The sequence below is a fragment of the Cupressus sempervirens genome, chromosome 11 (assembly GCF_028749045.1).
Source record: "Cupressus sempervirens isolate cs-2001-9-10 chromosome 11, ASM2874904v1, whole genome shotgun sequence".
Classification (NCBI taxonomy): Eukaryota; Viridiplantae; Streptophyta; class Pinopsida; order Cupressales; family Cupressaceae; genus Cupressus; species Cupressus sempervirens.
The window spans coordinates 648,364,808-648,383,507 of record NC_143128.1 but is presented as its reverse complement, the minus strand read 5'-3'; the positions used below and the strand labels follow the sequence as shown (position 1 = coordinate 648,383,507).

The following is an 18,700-nucleotide window of genomic DNA, read 5'->3' as shown; positions in this document are numbered from 1 at the left end:
TACATTTAACACTTGATAAGATGTTATCTCCAAGTGCCCTATCTCTTTTTTGATAATGAAGTAAACACATTTAAACTGTTTCATCTTCTATTATGTCAAACATTATATAGGAATCAATTAAACTATCTCGATCTTTTAACATGTCGAGCATTACACTTAATACAATAAGATGTCATCTCAAGTGTCTTCACACATCCCAACACCATACTAAAAATAATTGAACTATCTTATCTTTATAATGATTGGCGTCATCTTATGTAAAAAATCAAAACAATTGGTCATTACACTTAATACAATAAGATGTCATCTCAAGTGTCTTCACCCATCCCGACATCATACTAAAAATAATTAAACTATCTTATCTTTATAAAGATTGACGTCATCTTATATCAAAAAATAAAAATGTGGACCACTTGCACAAAAGACTAACAAATAGAACATGTTATTTAATAAAGACAAACCTATATTATGATTATAAAAAAAGATATGCCCTCCAAATTTTTGAACATAATTTCAAGCTTACAACAATATCAATTTCTTAAAAAGATGTTAAAGAGACTTTAGACAACACACTCTTTAATTTTGAACAACTAATGTAATTAAAATTTGACAAATTTAACAATTTCTAAATTAAACAATAATTTTTTTAATATACAAGATAAATTAAACAACATTTTTTAATATACAAGAATTGTCTTTTCTTTCTAAGTTATCATTATTGAAGATATAAAACTTTAACATGTAAAATTATCATTACCTAACATTTAAGTTTAGAATGACTTATATTTCAATTGATGTTTTGTTTCCACAAAATTTTAGAACTTGTATTACTATATTATAATTAATAAAATAATAATCAAGATTTGATAAATTTAATCTCTCATCTTTAATTTTTACCTACTAAATTATAGCAATAACAATTTTATTCATCATTATACCTTTGATTATTTCTAGACATACATTTTGAATATCCACCAATCTAATTTTTTTTCTAAATTATTATTGATGGGGAAAAAAAATTCTTAATAATAAGATGGAAAAGTTATCATTGTCTAATATTTTAAATTTTACTAATTAGAGTTTCCTTTTCTACTTGTAATTAATAATATATACCCTTTGTAACAAAATTATAATTGAAAAAATAAGACTTCCCAAATTATCATTGATTATGAGATTTGAAATTCTATTATGGCCTCCATTTCATTTGCAGTTACATTTTACAGAATTTCTGCTCATTAATCAATTTTAAATTTTTTTTAAAAACAATACAATTGGATGAAAAACCGATCTATAAAATCAAACAAATTTGAACGTTGTATCATTTCAAATTACCGATATCCTGCCTCGATGAACTTCAGGCCGTCCAGCACAGGCTGTTGATTTTCGTTTCCGATGCCGCTCAAGCTGCCCAATCCATCCATGGCGGTCTACTCACGCCTGCAATTCATATGCCTCTGTGTCACACAAACGTGGTTTGCTGCTCCCTTGCCGTTGAATTTTCTTCTCCCGCCTGCAAGTCACGGCCATTGTTCCCTCTTGTGTTTGAAACCCTAGCGATCGTGATAATCATGTTCAGTCAAGACCTTTGCACTTCGGCTTTGGTAAAAAAATCTTCCGCATTTAAACTGCTCTCTGATACGCGTGCCACTCATTACGTTCTTCCATCTGTAGATCACTGCAATTGTTCCCTTTTGTGTTGGAATGTGGTTCGAAACCCTAGCGAAGTTCCTGATTTTTATGTTCAGGCAAAGCACGCCAGATGAATCGTGGAGAAAGCTTCTGCAATACATTATAATTCGCTAACACGTTTGCTCTCTCTTCTGCCACCTGTAGATCACAGGTATTTATCCGTTCTATGTTGGATTTCAGTTCGAAACCCTAGCGATCCTGCGTTTTAAGTTCAGTCATGATTTGGCCGGATCGCTCACCAGTAGATCGCCGAAAAGCCCCGGTTTGTGTCGGAATGCGGCTCAAAATCCTGCTGAGTTGTAATTTCTGTCAGGATCATGCCGGATCGGTTGTAGAAAAAACACCTTCGCAATTAAAGCTGGAGATGATCGAGCTTGGGACAGAAAATATAATGGAATCGGTTTCTTTTCTCGGGAGAAATACAATTTAAAAGCTTTGACCAAATGAATGTCCGTGGGGAAGCGAGATCCAATTATATTCTCGTAAAGGCAAGGGCCTCACGCTGGCCGAAGCCGCTATTCCGGACGCTGGCAGCTGAGTGAAAACAAAGAATCTCGAGTATCGAGAGTTGCAATTCAGTCGTTTGTTTCGATCAAATCCTTCCACCCTAGCAGATTTCGTGTTTTTTCGTTTTAATTTCAAACTGGACTTTTTAATTCTCTCCATGTCAGGTTTTCGATAGGGTTTCAATTTGATGACCGTTTGGCTATATTTACGGCTTTATAAAAAAAGTAAAATATAAAATTGTTTTCAATGTATATTTAATTTACAATTAAAGTCTTATAGTTTGAACAAGAAATTTGATTGGGTCATTGCCCTTCAAGGATATTTTAGAGCAGTGTTGACTTAGTTCATGAAATTTTATTTAAAACTTAGTTGATTTATGACAGAGAAGTTTAATCCGGAACTACAAATAAATTTTTTGCTTAAAGTTTTGAGGTAATTTTGAAAAATAGTTTGAAAAATTTGTTAGAATCAAATTAAAATTAACAATTTTAATATTAAAAAAAAATACTATAATTTTTCTAATTGTTTAATTTTTTCAAAATCAAATTATTAAAAAGGCATTAAAAAATATTTTGTTTTTAGAAGTTTAGTAAAATATAAAGAATGATAATAGTTATTTTAAAATTTAAATTAACATTTATTTCAGTTTTCTTGTTTTCAAAATTAGAAATTAATGATCTAATATCAATTTTTTGTTTTTATAAAATGTTGAAGTTTGTTTTTTACCCGTATGACATGTCAACTACCTGTACGTTTCAAATCATGTAAAAGTCTGTTAAACTTGTTTCATCTTTTATTATGTCGGACATTATATTTAACACAATGAGACGTCATCTCAAGTGCCCTAACTGACATTACTTAAAAACAATTACTTGTCTCATCTTTTATTATGTCGGACATCACATTTAACAAAATAGGATGTCATCTCAAGTGCCCTAACTGTTCTGACATTACTTAAAAACAGTTACATGTCTCATATTTTATTATGTCGGACATCACATTTAACAAAATAAGATGTCATCTTAAGTGTCTCCGACATATCACATTAAAAACAGTTAAATCATCTAGATCTTTTATCATGTCGGACATTACATATAACAAAATAAGATGTCTCAAGTGTCTTTATTCACATTCCCACATCATATCGAAAACAGTTGACCTATTTATGTCTTTTTAATGTTAGACATTGCACGAAAACAATTGACCTATCTAGGTCTTTTAATGTCAGGCATTACACTTAATAAGATTCATCACACGTATCTTTCTTTGTTCATACACCGTATAGAACAATTGAAGTATGTAGATCTTTTGTATGTCAGACAATACACTCAACACAATATGATTCACTACAACTCTCTCTACTTGTTCTGACATCATATCCAAAACAATTAAACATTCTAAATCTTCTATTACATGAAACATTACATTTAACACAATAAACATCCTATCTTTACAAAAATTGACGTCATCTTATATCTCAGAAACATGCATCACTGTAGAAATGATTAAACAAGAAAAACACATACTATTATATAGTTTAAATTCAATGAAGCCAAACATATTCTCCACTCCAAATTGCTTAGATTAAAAAATATCTAAATTAAAAACTCATCTTTAAAGTAATATTCTTAATCATCTATTTTGTTACTATTCTTTAAATCCCATGATCTATAGGAACCACCCCTTTTACTCTATTATCTTCATAATTAATTTATTAATCTACAATTAAAAAGAAAATGCACAACCTCTCCAAGCTATGCTAAAATGCAATTAGAGAACACCTAAACAACCGTCAATTTAAACGTCTCCCTACACTTAACCCAGTCTCACGTGTATGCCTTAAAGGATCTATATTTTTATATTTTATTTACATACAAATGGCGAGCTGTGATTGGAAAAACAGCTCCCGTTCGTCAAATCGACGTATCAAACGAAAGTTCAGGGAAAGCTTCCGCCAATTCTCTCCAATGCCATTCTCTCCCGTTTAAACCAGAGCAGGTGGAGTGTAGAGCTAGCGTAAATACTAAGCTAAATTTCAATGGGGGATTTATGCTAAATGTAAATATTAAAAAAGATGCAGGTACCCATAAATGGAAAAACGGCCGCCAATAACCGGGATCACCCAGGAATGGCAGTCTATATAAAGGGGGAGATTCGCGGCCTTTTGCGTCATTCTCACGGTTGAAGCTCAGGTCGCTCTTCCAATTTGTTCCCTTGCTTTTTAATTTTGAAGTGGGTATCTTTGAAAAGATGGGATCTCCGGGCCTGAAATTCAATCCCACTGAGGAAGAGCTTGTGTTTCACTATTTGAGGAACAAGAACAGTGGCTTTAAGGAAAAACTGGAATTGATTCCAGAAGCTGATGTTTTTAAATGCGAGCCTTGGGACTTGCCAGGTCAAGACTCTGGCTCCACTGAATCTCGAATTTGGGGATAGTCTGAGCTTGAATTGTTTGGTTTTTTAATGAGATTGCTCTGAGAAATGTTTTGAATTTGCATTATTTTTCTGACTGAGCTTCCGTTTGGAAGCTATTCAGTACAATTTTAGGGAATTGGTGATGATTTTTTAAGTTTTTACTTTTGTTTATTCTTTTCTCGTGTCAAAATTTTACTATTTCGTAGGGTTTGGGGGTTTGGATGCTCCTCAGCTTATGCTGATACGTGCGTCCTGCAATTTTTTTTTACTCTCTGCTTCCTAGAGCTTGTTTTTCAAATAGTTGCAGTGTAGGTGATATATACATTAAATGTATATACACCTATCGATTTGAAAATGTTTGTAATATGCTTATAATAGATATGCAGAAGTACTGGGATTCACGGTATGACAGTTGGGTTAGATATAGTTGAGTTATGGCTTTCAATCATACTGGTGACCCCCTAATAACTGTGTGGGGATGTCTCCATTAAAGTGTAATCTGTCAATTTTTTTTTCATTTTTAAGGTTAGGTATATCTGCTTAAAGTGTACTGTATCAAAAGAAATTTACTTTTTAGAATAGATATATCTGCTTAAAGTGTAATCTGTCGAAAGAATTTATTTTTTAGGATAGATAGCTCAAGTGTAATCCGTCTGAAGATTTTTTTTTAAGGATGGATATGTCTGCTTGAAGTGTTTTCTGGCATCTTGGTTTGTGGGGCAATATGCTCATTAAACTAGTCAGACTGGTTTATGTTATGATCTACTGATTAAATCAATCGTCTTGCTTTGTTGGATAATCTGCCGAAAAAATTTCATCATCCTTGTTGGTTGCCTAATTTAATGATTAAATCAGGCATCCTGTTTTGTGAGAGAGTTTGCTGATTAATTTAACAGGTTTTGTATATGGACATTCAAAAAGATTTTGTGAAAGGAATTATATGTGTTGGATCTTAGGGAAGGCAATGTCCTGTGTAATAGCAGAAACCTATTAGTACTCTGTTAGTGTTTGTGAATGGAATGCCAACATTCATTTTTTAAAGGGACGCGATGTTCAATTTTTTTTCCAAAAACTTGTGAACTTGAATGTTGAATAAGACATGTGCAGGGCATTAGGCGAGGCAGTGGCCTCTTGATAGCAACAACCTCTTAGCTCTCTGTCAAGGGTGAGCTGAGTAAATTAAGTTTGATTTCTTTATGGAAAAAATGTAAGCGCCACATTTTATACAAAACAGAAGAGGTTTGCACTAAAACTTTTTAATTTGTGCATGAATTTTTTTTAGTTGAGAACATTTGGTTTGATATATAATCTAGGGTTTAGGGCACACAAGTTTTTATGCTGGTTGGTGATGGTGGCAATTCTTAATGTTCTTTGTAGCTTGTATTTGGACACAGATTAGTTGCATCAATCTCCCTTTCATAGGGTATGCTTTGATATTTAGGGCATTTTATTTTAAATTTGTTGAAATCGATTTCCCTGTCATAAGATATGTCCCAATATTAAGAACATTGTATTGACATATAGGGTTTATCTTAGTTGGGTTCATTTCTGATTTAAGTTTTTTATTTCTGAACTTCTTGGTTTTAAAAAAAAAAAAAAAAAGAGGGGTAAAAATTTATTAAGACAGAAAGGAATACAACAAGGAGAGCTCAACAAGGAGCTCGATCCTGAGCAACAAGATCATCAAATTCTTGCACCATCTCAAAGGACAGTTGCCTCCTATCCCTAATATTCCAACCCAGATCATGACTAGAAGCCCATTTGGCTAAACAATCAGCGGTTCTGTTCCATTCACGAGGAATATACATGAACCTAATGAACTGAAAAGAGGTAGAGAAGAGAATAATCTGCTTAACAATAGTGGCCAGCTGCCAACTAACATCCTCAAGCTCTTGCGAAGAAAGCATGTTCACCACCACCTGGGAATCAGACTCACAGATAATCTTATTCCATCCCCGCAAGCAACACTGTTCCACAGCATATAAAATAGCCTGAGCTTCTATGAGATTGTTAGTATAATCACCCTTATGAACTGAGAAGAAAATTTAACATTCCCAGAACTACAACGAGCCACTCCGCCAATACCAGTAGGGCCAGGATTCCCACGGGAAGAACCATCAGCGTTAATTTTCAGAACTCCACAGGGAGGAGGAGTCCAGTGCCCATCCCGGTTAACCCGACCCTTCCTCTGATGGTGAAGCTGCCTAGACATAGAAGGAAACCTATGAGCTGCCGCCCCATCCTGAAGATGAAAATTGAGGCGATTACAGATAGCAAGATCAACCAGATCCATACCCCCATCAAGCTCACACTTCACAAGAATAGTTTCTTGAAGAGAATGTGATATTTTCCACCAAAGATGCAAAACACCAAGCCGAACATCTTGGAATATGCGACGATTCCTCTCCAACCAGATATGCCAAAGCATGAAAGATGGGCCAGCAATCCAAGCAGCATGGAGAGAAGAAGACTTGGAGGGAGCACTACCCAAGCGGGCCCAGAACTCAGGCAAAGAGGAAGCATGCCGACAAGAGCAACCCCAAGCGCTCCACCAAAGGTGCCATATCTGAATAGAATAGGAGCAATGGAAGAACAGATGGGAGACAGACTCCTCTCCATGACCACACAAAACACAATAAGAGGGGCCTTGAAATCCACGTTTACAAAGATTATCCCAGGTAAGACAACGGTTGTAAGCCACTAGCCACATGAAAAAATTGCACTTGGACCAAGAAACTTTATTCCAAACTTGCTTCCACCAAAGGACCTCAGCATCCCCAAATAATAAGGGACTTCTTGGTTTTAGCTTGTACGACTGTAATTCTTTATAAGTTGTAGGTCATTCCCTCATACTGTTTTTGTTTTGTTTTTTAAAGTCCCATTGACTCATTCTCAACATTTATTTGTTTCTTTTTCAAAGAACTAGTTAACTTGAGAAGGGGTATATGGAATTCGGTGGCTGGGGTTTAGAACTTCAGTCTTCATCTCTTATTAAGGCTACTCCAATTGAACCATCTGACTGGCCTTTTCTAAGCCTTCTTAGAATGGCAAGTCGTACAGATTCAAAAGTTGTAGCAAGTAGTTGAAATATATCAGCTGTCAATCCATTTTTCTGTGAGAAAACTATCGGCATATCAGACTGCTAAATACCTCCTAGATTTGAATAGCTTCCATAATGTCAAACAAAAAATTAGCTAGGTTTCATATTGTACGATTATTATCATCTGTATATCACTTGTATGTAGCTTGTGATGAGATCAAAGATATATATCAGCTGTCAATCCATTTTTCTGTGAGAAAACTATCAGCATATCAGACTGCTAAATACCTCCTAGATTTGAACAGCTTCCATAATGTCAAACAAAAAATTAGCTAGGTTTCATATTGTACGATTATTATCATCTGTATATCACTTGTATGTAGCTTGTGATGAGATCAAAATATTCTCCGAAGAGCTCTTGAATTTCTGTAATATGTGGGAATAGATTTCATATATTGCTCTTCACAGAGAGCTTTCAGATTTGTAGTTTCCACTGTAAGGCATTGGCTTCCGTAGTGCTTAATGTTTGATTAAGTTTCAATGTCAATTACATCTCTCCTATTCATAAAACAAATATAATGTTTCCAGCAACACTGCTGCATGTGATGATCATGCTTTTCTGAAATTATCTATCGAAATGAGGGGAAAACTTTGGGATTATTAGTGCTTATTCTCTAGTTTAGAGTATCAGATGAACAATGATGTATTAGTACATAAAGACTGGTGCTTAAAATGAGTCTTGCAGTTTTCCAAATAAAATTGTTCCTCTAATGTCAAATTTCTGTAAAGTTTAATTATATATCAGCATTACATTAATTCGCATGCATGTTTGTCTATGTTGAATTATTTGGCAACTTGTGTTAAATTAGTCATGATTGAATTGAATCTTTTGCAATTTTGCAGAGAGATCCCCTCTGCCAATGTGCAAAAACCAGTGGCATTTTTTCAGTCCTCGCGATTGGAAGCATCCCAGTGGCTCACTTGCTAAGAGGGCTACTGACACGGGCTACTGGCGTTACACACGAAGGTTTACGACAGTCCACTCTCAGTCATCGCTAACAGGAACAGGGAAGACTCTGAGCTTCTACCTGGGCCGACCTCCACATGGAGAAAGAACTGAGTGGATGATGAATGAATACCATCTTGATGTAAAGGAATCGGAGACAAGAGCGGGTTTGGAGGTATTATTTTGATTAATTTACTGGAGATTCAAGGTTTCCATTGTTCATAATACTTTATTTTTAAGAGATATCTAGATTCAAACTATGACAACTTGAATTTTCATTAACCTTTACGATTAATTATCTTGGTTATATTTTCTACTATTTTTATTCAGAGTATAGAGCTGCAACGCATTTTCTACTATACATCTCTTGTTATTCATCCTGATACTCCGAAACACCCATGAAAAAAATAGACAATCAAATTCAGAAACCTCTGACAAGTTTCTAAACTGCATAAATAAGCATTGACTAATTAAATTCATGCATTGAAGGACATGCTCACATAACTCTCTTATGCTTTGTCAATATTGACTGAATTACATAGAAATGCATATTTAGAAAAAGGAAAAGAAACTGAATTGTTGATGCATAAATGCCATGTTGGTGAATTTGGGTGAAAGGCAGAACAATGTGTTCATGCAACGTTTTTTTGATTAATAGGGTTCAACTGAATATTGTTGTCCTGGATTTTCCCATCATAGAAAAATTGTTTACAAAGATATGGTCTAAAACAGTTGTTTTCTTATTCTTAAGAGATTTGCCGTCATCGGTAAGAAAATTAGTAATGTTATTTCTTCATGATTAGTAGCAAAGGGATTTGCGAACATCTTGCCTTTTAATTCTGATTTGATTGCATTGCTTTTATAATCCATTTTGAAAATCTTGATAGAAATGCATGTTGAGCTAATGGCGTAGGTGAAAATCAGTGTTTTTCTATAGTTTAAACTCTACGCTTTGTGAGAATGATAATATCATTCATATGTGTTTTTAAACATGAAAAATACGCATATAGAAGTTCCAAGTAGCCCTTTGCATTAGTAAAATTGCCAGTGTGGCGCTAAATAAATTTTAGGTTTCAAAAATTAATACACAAGGATATGGTATGAATGCATTTTGCTTCTATAAGCGTAGGTACTTATATATGATTTAAAATTGCATTGGCTGTTACTCATTGGAAAGTTGGCCGCTCTGTACAGTTTGAACGTGGCTGTTTTTTAACAAATATTTTTCCACCGTGAAAGTCACAGCCCAAGTATTTTGCTTGTACAATATGACATGTGAAGGGATTGAAATAAATTAGTGCCATCAGGGCAACATGAATTTCTTATATTATTGGTGGCTCCTTTTGAGTTTTATGATTCACTTCTCCAGCAAAAAAGCGAAGCAGGATAGCATTTAAAATTTTCTTTAGACAGGAAATGAATCACCGGCCTGAATAACATATTTCCATGGTGTTGTTCAAATTCACCAACAAGCCTAATTTCTCTTAAATTTCTGAATTTCTTTGCGATGTACTTTATATTGCAGTTCTACTTTCCTTTTCAGATGGTAAATGGATAAGGAGAAAATAACGATGGTTTGTTTAGTCGTCTAATGAGGGTTATATTGTCAAATGAATCACTTCAAATAAAAGGTTGTTTTGACAATCTCACATTAGTGGAGGCAAACATAATTATCTTGCAAGAATAATTGAAAGTGGAACTGTTGTCTCTAAAGGGTGTGAACGAATAGGCAGATTTACAAACCACTTCTATGAAAAAGATATATTTTTTATTTTAACATAAGCTAATGCAAACCTGGATTTCTGAGTTGGCTTAAAAAATTAAAAGTGTTCGATCCCATTTCCCTCTAGTCAATGATGGCAAACTGGGAAAGACGGGGAAATTCTTGAATTGGTGTCTATACCCTGACATATAATGAGATCACATAATTGGATTATCATCTATAATTTCTTTTTTTAGTTTGAGAATCTTCATATTTTTTATTTACTTCGCCATGTTTAATATTCTTGATATTTATTATCATTATTATTACAACTTGTGTAGCAACTGTTGATCCTAATTTGCTTCTGTTCTGCAGAATGCTTTTGTATTATGTCATCTCAAAAATGACAAGCGAAATGCAAGTACTGAGATGTGCTGTTTATTTCCTGAAAACGGGAATGTGTCCTCCTCTGAAGGCAGCAAGTCTGAAGATACTGTCGGAGAAATTTTCCGTCATTGTCAGAATCCCAATACGGATTCTTCTTCTTCCGACGATCCTGACGCCTTTATCAATGGCGATTACATCGAGCTGAACGATATACTGGATTCAGACTCATTTTATTCGGGAATCCACATACCACCTGCCAGTTCAGAACTGGATACTGGGTCAACGTGTGCTTCAGATAGTCGTGGATTGAAGAAAAAGAAGTCCGAGGTAAAAGCTTCGGAATGATAATGATGTGATGTCCTTTGTTTTGCTGTCTAAACTGTATAAGCCCAAGGCTTCGGAATCCTTCTTATAGGAGTTATTAAATACTTTTCTAGCGGATATTTTTTGATTATGTGGGATACCTATGAGAGCCATGTTATTGTTGTTGGGTGGTTACCACCCAGTTTTGTGGCAACAGTAATTGATGGACTCTATCTTTCTGCTTATTCTGGTGGTGAATAAATATGTCTATTTGCGTACTTGGTGTTGCTGCTTATTGTATGGTGAATGAATGTGCATCTTTGTGTATTTTGTGTTTATGGTGGTGAATACATATGTTTCTTTGTATAATTTGCGTTTCTGCTGATTCTGGTAGTACATAAATATGATTTTTTGTGTACTTTGTGTTTCTGCTTATTTGGTGGAGAATATATATTAAATTTGTATCTTTGTGTACTCTGTGTTTATGCTTAATCTGGTGGTAAATACTCTTTGTATAATTTGTATTGCTACTTATTCTGGTGGTGAATCAATATGTCTCTGTGTGTATTTGTTTTTTCATACATTTTGGTGTACATTTTATGAACAAGAAAGAGAAATGTCACTGCCACTTACTGATTAATTTTCTTTGAATATTATAATACAGATTGAAAATTTTGCAACTGGAAATGAAGTGATCAATCGGATGGATGGTATGTAATTTATAGAACTTTCATTGACACTATTGGAAGCATAGTTGTCTTGCTATGAGTCATGATATAATGGCCTTCGAAATTCCTGCTATGATTCGATTGTTCGATTCAAAAACTAGTAGAATTGTACTTTTCGACAGTATTTTCAATGGTGTCATGTATGCATTGAGGAACTAAATATCGTAACAGAAAATATGTTAAAAATTACCCATCGTTATGCAAGTTAAAATGTCGTAAAATTTGTTTTAATAAAACCGTTCTTCAGGGCATTGGCTTCATAACTGAATACTGAACCAAAACGAAATCAAATAAAACAAAATCAATAAATTTGAAGCTAGATTACATAGTAGATTTTTTTCCATCAGTATTATGAATTACTCTCATGATCTATCATCAGAATACTATATAATTATAGAAAACAAAAACATGATTAGAGAGTGTACTTCAGAATGAAAATGGTTATACAATCTTACTCAACGATAATAGATTCTGAAAAATTGAATACATCAAATATAATGTTTGTAAAAATTTAATAACATTATAAACTGTGGAAACTGAATATTATTAAATGCGATCTTTGTTGGTTGCAGAGTCTTCTCGGTGTCAAAAACAAGAGGCCATAGATCCTGCAATTTTTTTGAGTTCAGTTTTAGATTTTACTCATATTCCTGTCAGTCACAACTTATCACCAACCTCTCTACAACCATCCCCTGTTTTGAACGTGGAACCTTCAGCAACCATTCGCATGTTACCTGATACATTTGAGATGGGGGTGAAGATACGTGTGACTATCACAGAGAAGATAAGAAAATCTAATATGCATGAACGTACTTGCTTTCAAGGATGTGTTGAGGAGTCGGATGAGTCATCAGATGTAGAGCATCTCCATGTAAGTGAAAATTCAGTATCTGAAAACCCTAGAGCCCTTCCGTCTCAAGATGAGCCCATAACATTTGGAGGTTCCCTACCCAATGCAGTAACTCTTTCCCCGGTTCATATAGAGGAGTCATCAGCACTAAACACATCGGAGGGAAATTCAACTACATCATCACCTAAAGAAGGCTCAAAGTCTTCTAGCTTGCTAATAAGGATTTTGAGCAGTATTCATGGAAGTCCAGCTTCTGCAATGGAGCTCCCACCTGATTGGAAATCTAACAAGCAGATTCTCGGCCTGGAGAATACAACTAATTCTGGGACATTAAGTGACCCAGTCATTAGTGATCCTGTAGGTGCCTTAACGGTGAAAAAGGTGCCCTCCAAAGGAACTTTTGAATATCCTAAATTGGAAACAGCCTCATCTGGGTTGAGAGCCAGATCTGGTGAAAGATCCAACATTGTGGGTGGCGGTAAACAAAAGAGGAGGGAAACTTGTGAACATTCTGCTGGTCCAAGTTCTTCTAGTTCGGTGCAGCCAAGAGCTCCCTCGGGTTTATTCTCTCAACTCAGCAAGAGGGTTTCACTGACAGGCAGTGTTGCGCTGACACGCCTTTTTACCGCAGCATTTTTATTATTTTTACTTTTCTTGCTCTCAAGCATCATGGGCATCTTTGCTAGCACTTATTCTGCTATTGCATTTTAGCTAGTCTTCTTTTAAAATTCCGGACATATATTTTGCCTGCACTGCAGGACTTTATTTATCAGCTGGGGGTTCTCCCAGCCGCGGCTACACTCTGATTTTGCTTAATTATGATGAAATAGGTTAGTGCTGTATATGCATATCAATCGAACTCCAGTATTTCTAGAAAAGCTGTCTGAACACTTTTTAAGTTTTTATCATGAATGAAGCACGATATTTTTGGATTTTGCATATCTCTAGGCTTTTAGACTAGTGGAACATTTTCATTACAAAGGGTGGATGATTGGGATTTGGGATCGGCATGGTAAAAGTTTCATATATTGTTTGGTATTTATTTGTGAGTGTTAAGGTGCAGTTAATTGTGAATGGTTATTTAGGCTTTTAGATGAGTAAAACACTGTCCATGGTTATTTGGATTTAAGATTGGCATGGTGAAATTTTCCTACTGTTCATATGAATTTATGAGTTTCTATGGTGGTCTTTACTATAGTTAATTGTGCATAGCTATCTAGGTTTGCAAGTGGAATTGGACATTTGTTCATTGTGGAGGGTAGAGAGTTAGGATTTGTAATAGGCATAGTGAACGTTTATGCTGTTTAGTATTTTATCTGTGAGGTTTCATCGTCGCCTTTACTGAAGTCAATTATGCACAGTTATCTAGGTTTTTTATAAGAATTGGACATTGTTCATTCCAGTGGGTAGATAATTGGAATTTGGGATTGGCATAGTGAAATTCTCGTTCTGTTTGATAAAATAAATTTAATTTGTTCTAGTAGATATGTGTTTTCTTTTTGTATCTCTTTAAGTCATTTCTTAATAGGAAAATGCTCTAGTACAAAGTGTTACAGCAGTACATTATGTTTTTTTTCCATGGTCATATGACTTCCAGTGTTCATACTGTTAATGTGCTTATATTCTGGTATTCACAGTGTGAGTTTATTTTCTGAATGTTTAGAATGAGATCTATGATCTATCATCAAGAAAAAGAAATAAATTTATACTATTGATACAGAAATACATTTTTATTTTTCAATATTATACGAATACTTTATTTGTGTTGAAGTTAAATGTAGAAATCTTGATACAAAAATACATTTTTATTTTTCAATATTTCATGAATACTTTATTTGTATTGAAGTTAAATGTAGAAATCTTGAATGAAGCTTCGAAAAACCAATGAATTATGATTTTTTTTGAATTTTGAATATCTCTAAGACTTTTAGATGAATAGAACTTTATTTATTGTAGAGGGTGAGTGATTGAGATTTGGGTCTTGGATGGTGAAATTTTCACAATATTTATCTGTTAGGTTCGAAGGTGGCATTTACTGTAGTTTGTTGTGCATATTTAACCTTGTGAATTCTGGCTTCCAAAACTCTGCAACTTATCCAGCATTCAAAATGGTAACTTTATATTCGTTGATTTCAAGTGGAAAAATCCACATGGTTAAACCAATTGATGTAAATGGTATTTGGAATGACACAAAGAGATGAATATATTATTTAGTGGCAAGGTGAATGCAAGTGGAGACTAAAGATTTCTGTTTTACTGGTGATGATTATGTCATTATACAGGATGCAATTGTTGATAGCTGCAATACTACTAAGAGCTTCGCAAATAATAAGGATGCAATTAATGATAGCTGCAATACTACTAAGAGCTTCGAAAATAATCAGGAAAATGTGGTTGCTTTTGGTTATGAGGATAAAACGTGCATGTTATTGTAGATAAGCGGTCCTTGTATAAATGTATTTTGTGGACTCTCTGGTGAAAATAAACTTACCGTAGAGCTGGGTAGGCTAATTCAATTGAATGTGTAGATATGAGTATGATTAATTCAGATCAGTCAATAATTTTACTTGGAACTGAGAATCTAATAATTTTCTGGTAAATGAATATTTAAATAAATGTTTGGTATTTAATTTAGAATTAGAAAAATGATAATATTAAAGGTTTGTGATATTTTTGTGGATTGGATTTGAGCTTTAAATTTGGTATTTAATTTACAATTAGTGAAGTTATCAAATCAATTTTTTTTAGAATTTAAGTTTTTCTTGTGTGAAATGAGTGTGAGGGTCAAGATCAAGTTCACAATGGTGTATTTATTGGTTCATTTATTTGTGTGTAGGTTAGAATTACATTTTAACTTTATGGGGGATGAGTGCAAGGATCAATATCAAGTCTGCAATTGACAATCAATTTTGTACTTGAAGTTGGGTTTTAGCAAAAAATCTTATGCTAATTATGTATAATTTCATTTAGTTTGTTTTGTTTTATTTGAAATTTGAGAGCTAATGTTATTTATAAATTTCTTGGCAAGGTTAGTATTATGTTACAAGAGGACATGTTATCCTTAACCAACCATTGCAAATGATGTAAAAATTAAAACACACCCTCCAAACATGCATAGCTCAATGCTTGTGTAGATTTATAGTTCTTGTTGCTCTAGTTGGAATGTGTGATGTAAATGATTTATAAATAGGTAGCTCTCAAACTATAGATGTATGCAATGAATGCACTCAATGTCTTTAAATACAAGGACAAGCCAATAAATTGTGAAAAATAGTGTGCTTAGTCGAGACTTGAAGGATGAAGTTTTGGCAAAAGTTGATTAACTTTGTTTTGACATTAGTTGATTGAATTTGAATCTACAATATGTGTTAGTGGAAATAGTAAAGGGGTAGGTGAGTTGAAACATGTGTTAGTAGAAATAGTAAATGATATTAGACAAGAGCCTTGACATTGCAAGAGTTATGATATTTGTCAATGTGTCTATAAAGGTACTCCTAAAATGGGCTTGGAACTAAATGGAAAATATCAAACATATGAGAATTACATCATTATATTTATATTGTTTGAATCTAGTTGAAATGTTCTATTTGTCAATATGTCTATTAGGTACACCCAAAATGAGCTTGGAACTAAAAGGAAAAATATTAATTCCATGGAAATTATATAATCTTTTACCTCCGCTTCGACATGTATGTGAATCTTAGAACAATCATGCATCCCAAATTATGTAGTTTCCATATACCCACATTTAGAAAAGAACTACAAAATTGGTGATGTAAAGTAATAGGACTAGCAAGGTAATTTCCAATTGGTTTTCCTTTCACATTGTATTTATTTATAGGTCCCAAAGACAAGTCTCTATAAGAACCTATAGTTGTTTGCAAAGTTAAACACTAGTGTTAGAAACATGATATTTCCTTACAATTATTGGTATTTTGTAGGATTCAAGGAATCATAGGAGATGGCAAAAACAATACAAGAAAAGTATGTGTGAGTTAAGTATGTGAACGTGTAATCATGCAAAGTGATTACTGTGAAGGAACATTAATTTAATTTACATAGTCTAAAAAGTTTTTGATATTTGGAAATATATTATGATAAGCTCATGTGTTGGAGATGGTGACTTAACATGAATAGTAAATTTGGCCAACACATATTGGACAAATAATAGTGATTGAGCTCTTAATAGCATGTTAGAATAATTTAAAATAACTAAGAGGGAGGGGGTGAAACAATTATCCTTAGGTCTAGATGTACCAATTAATTTTTGAACAAGTTATACCTATCCATTAAGTAGCTTCGTCTCTATATCAACTTATCAGTAACATAAACTTGTAGTCCACTATCCCAATTAGTAACTAACTTGTAGAATGTAAAACTTTAAATAGTAAAACATCTCAAACAACATGCACACAAGTGAGACACTAGGATTTAACATGGAAATCCAACTTAGGAAAAACCACTAGTAATATAATACCAAATTTTTACTCTTCTAAAGTGAGATCTATTAGGACCCAACCTTGTTAAAGGTTACAATACACACTGTTAAGTGTGACATTGTTAAAAGATTTAATCACTTTGTTAGGAGTGACCTTGTTAGAGGATTTGAGAATATTCCATTAGAATGCCACCTTGATTAAAGGATTCCCAAATGATTGTTAGGCCACCCTTGATTAAAGAGTGTTGAATCATGTAGCTTCAATTCAAAAATTAGCATTGATCTTATGAGAATATACTCATATGTATATGTATATGTAGATGTATATGTATACATATACTCTTATATATACATATACATATGTGTATACATACATACATACATACATATATATATATATATATATATATATATATATATATATATATATATATATATATATATATATATATATATATATATGTATATCTATGTATATATATATATATGTATATACATATACATATATGTATATAGATATAGATATAGGTATATGTATATAGATGTAGATATAGATATATATATATATATATATATATATATATATATATATATATATATATATATATATATATATATATATATATATATATGTATATAGATATACATATATATATGTATATAGATATACATATATATATGTATATAGATATACATATATATATGTATATAGATATACATATATATATGTATATAGATATACATATATATATGTATATAGATATACATATATATATGTATACATATCTATACATATATCTATATATACATATATACATATATGCATACATATGTGTATATATATATATATATATATATATGTATATACATATATCTATATGTATATATATATATACATATATATATATATACATATACATATACATATATATACATATACATATATATATATATATATATACATATATATATATATATATATATATACGTACATACATATACATATACATATATATGTATACATATGTATACATATACATATATGTATATGTATATGTATATGTATATGTATATATATATATATATATATATATATATATATATATATATATATATGATTTGAATATCGATATGTATGTATGCATGAATATAATCTGTATTATTCACAGTGACCGCAACATTTAGAACTGATTGTGCATATAATTATTGTGTTTATATCTGAGAAGGATCTCAGTAATGATCATATTTATTCTGATCATTATCAAATGATTTAGAATTTCTTAAGTGTTGTAATCGTTAGTTTTGTTATGACTAAATCAAACGGGTGTGACCATACCACCAATCGAGTGTATCGGTGAATGGTCATGTCTCCATTTGGAGATGCCCATTCACCCATACACCTAATCACCTTTGTACATATATTGTATGTTGCCTGATATTGCAAGCATCACAATTGATTAATGCAAGCAGATTAGAGGTAGTACTGACATCAAATATGAAGGAACTTGTATCTCATATTTGCATTGTAATTAAAATACATATTGTGGACCACATTAGATCCTTCATTTGTAGAGATTGTACTTGAAACAAAATATACATTCTTCAGCACTATTAGAGAAATCTATAATAAATTTT

The 18,700-nt window shown here is 32.7% G+C and overlaps 1 protein-coding gene across 3 annotated transcripts; it reads left to right on the top strand.

Annotated features, from left to right (window-relative positions):
• Positions 1 to 4,065: 4,065 nt before the first annotated feature.
• Positions 4,066 to 13,568, top strand: LOC149531435 (uncharacterized). 3 transcript variants are annotated; one of them, XM_089808784.1, is made up of 6 exons: positions 4,066 to 4,194; positions 4,277 to 4,388; positions 8,555 to 8,832; positions 10,735 to 11,073; positions 11,714 to 11,759; positions 12,350 to 13,568. In XM_089808784.1, the coding sequence occupies exons 3-6, from the start codon at positions 8,572 to 8,574 to the stop codon at positions 13,336 to 13,338; spliced, it is 1,635 nt and encodes a 544-aa protein (XP_089664910.1). In that variant the 5' UTR covers positions 4,066 to 4,194; positions 4,277 to 4,388; positions 8,555 to 8,571; the 3' UTR covers positions 13,339 to 13,568. The 3 variants fall into 3 exon arrangements, with proteins under 3 accessions (XP_089664910.1, XP_089664908.1, XP_089664909.1); XM_089808782.1 differs by having other exon boundaries at positions 4,277 to 4,591; XM_089808783.1 differs by having other exon boundaries at positions 4,141 to 4,388.
• Positions 13,569 to 18,700: the final 5,132 nt, after the last annotated feature.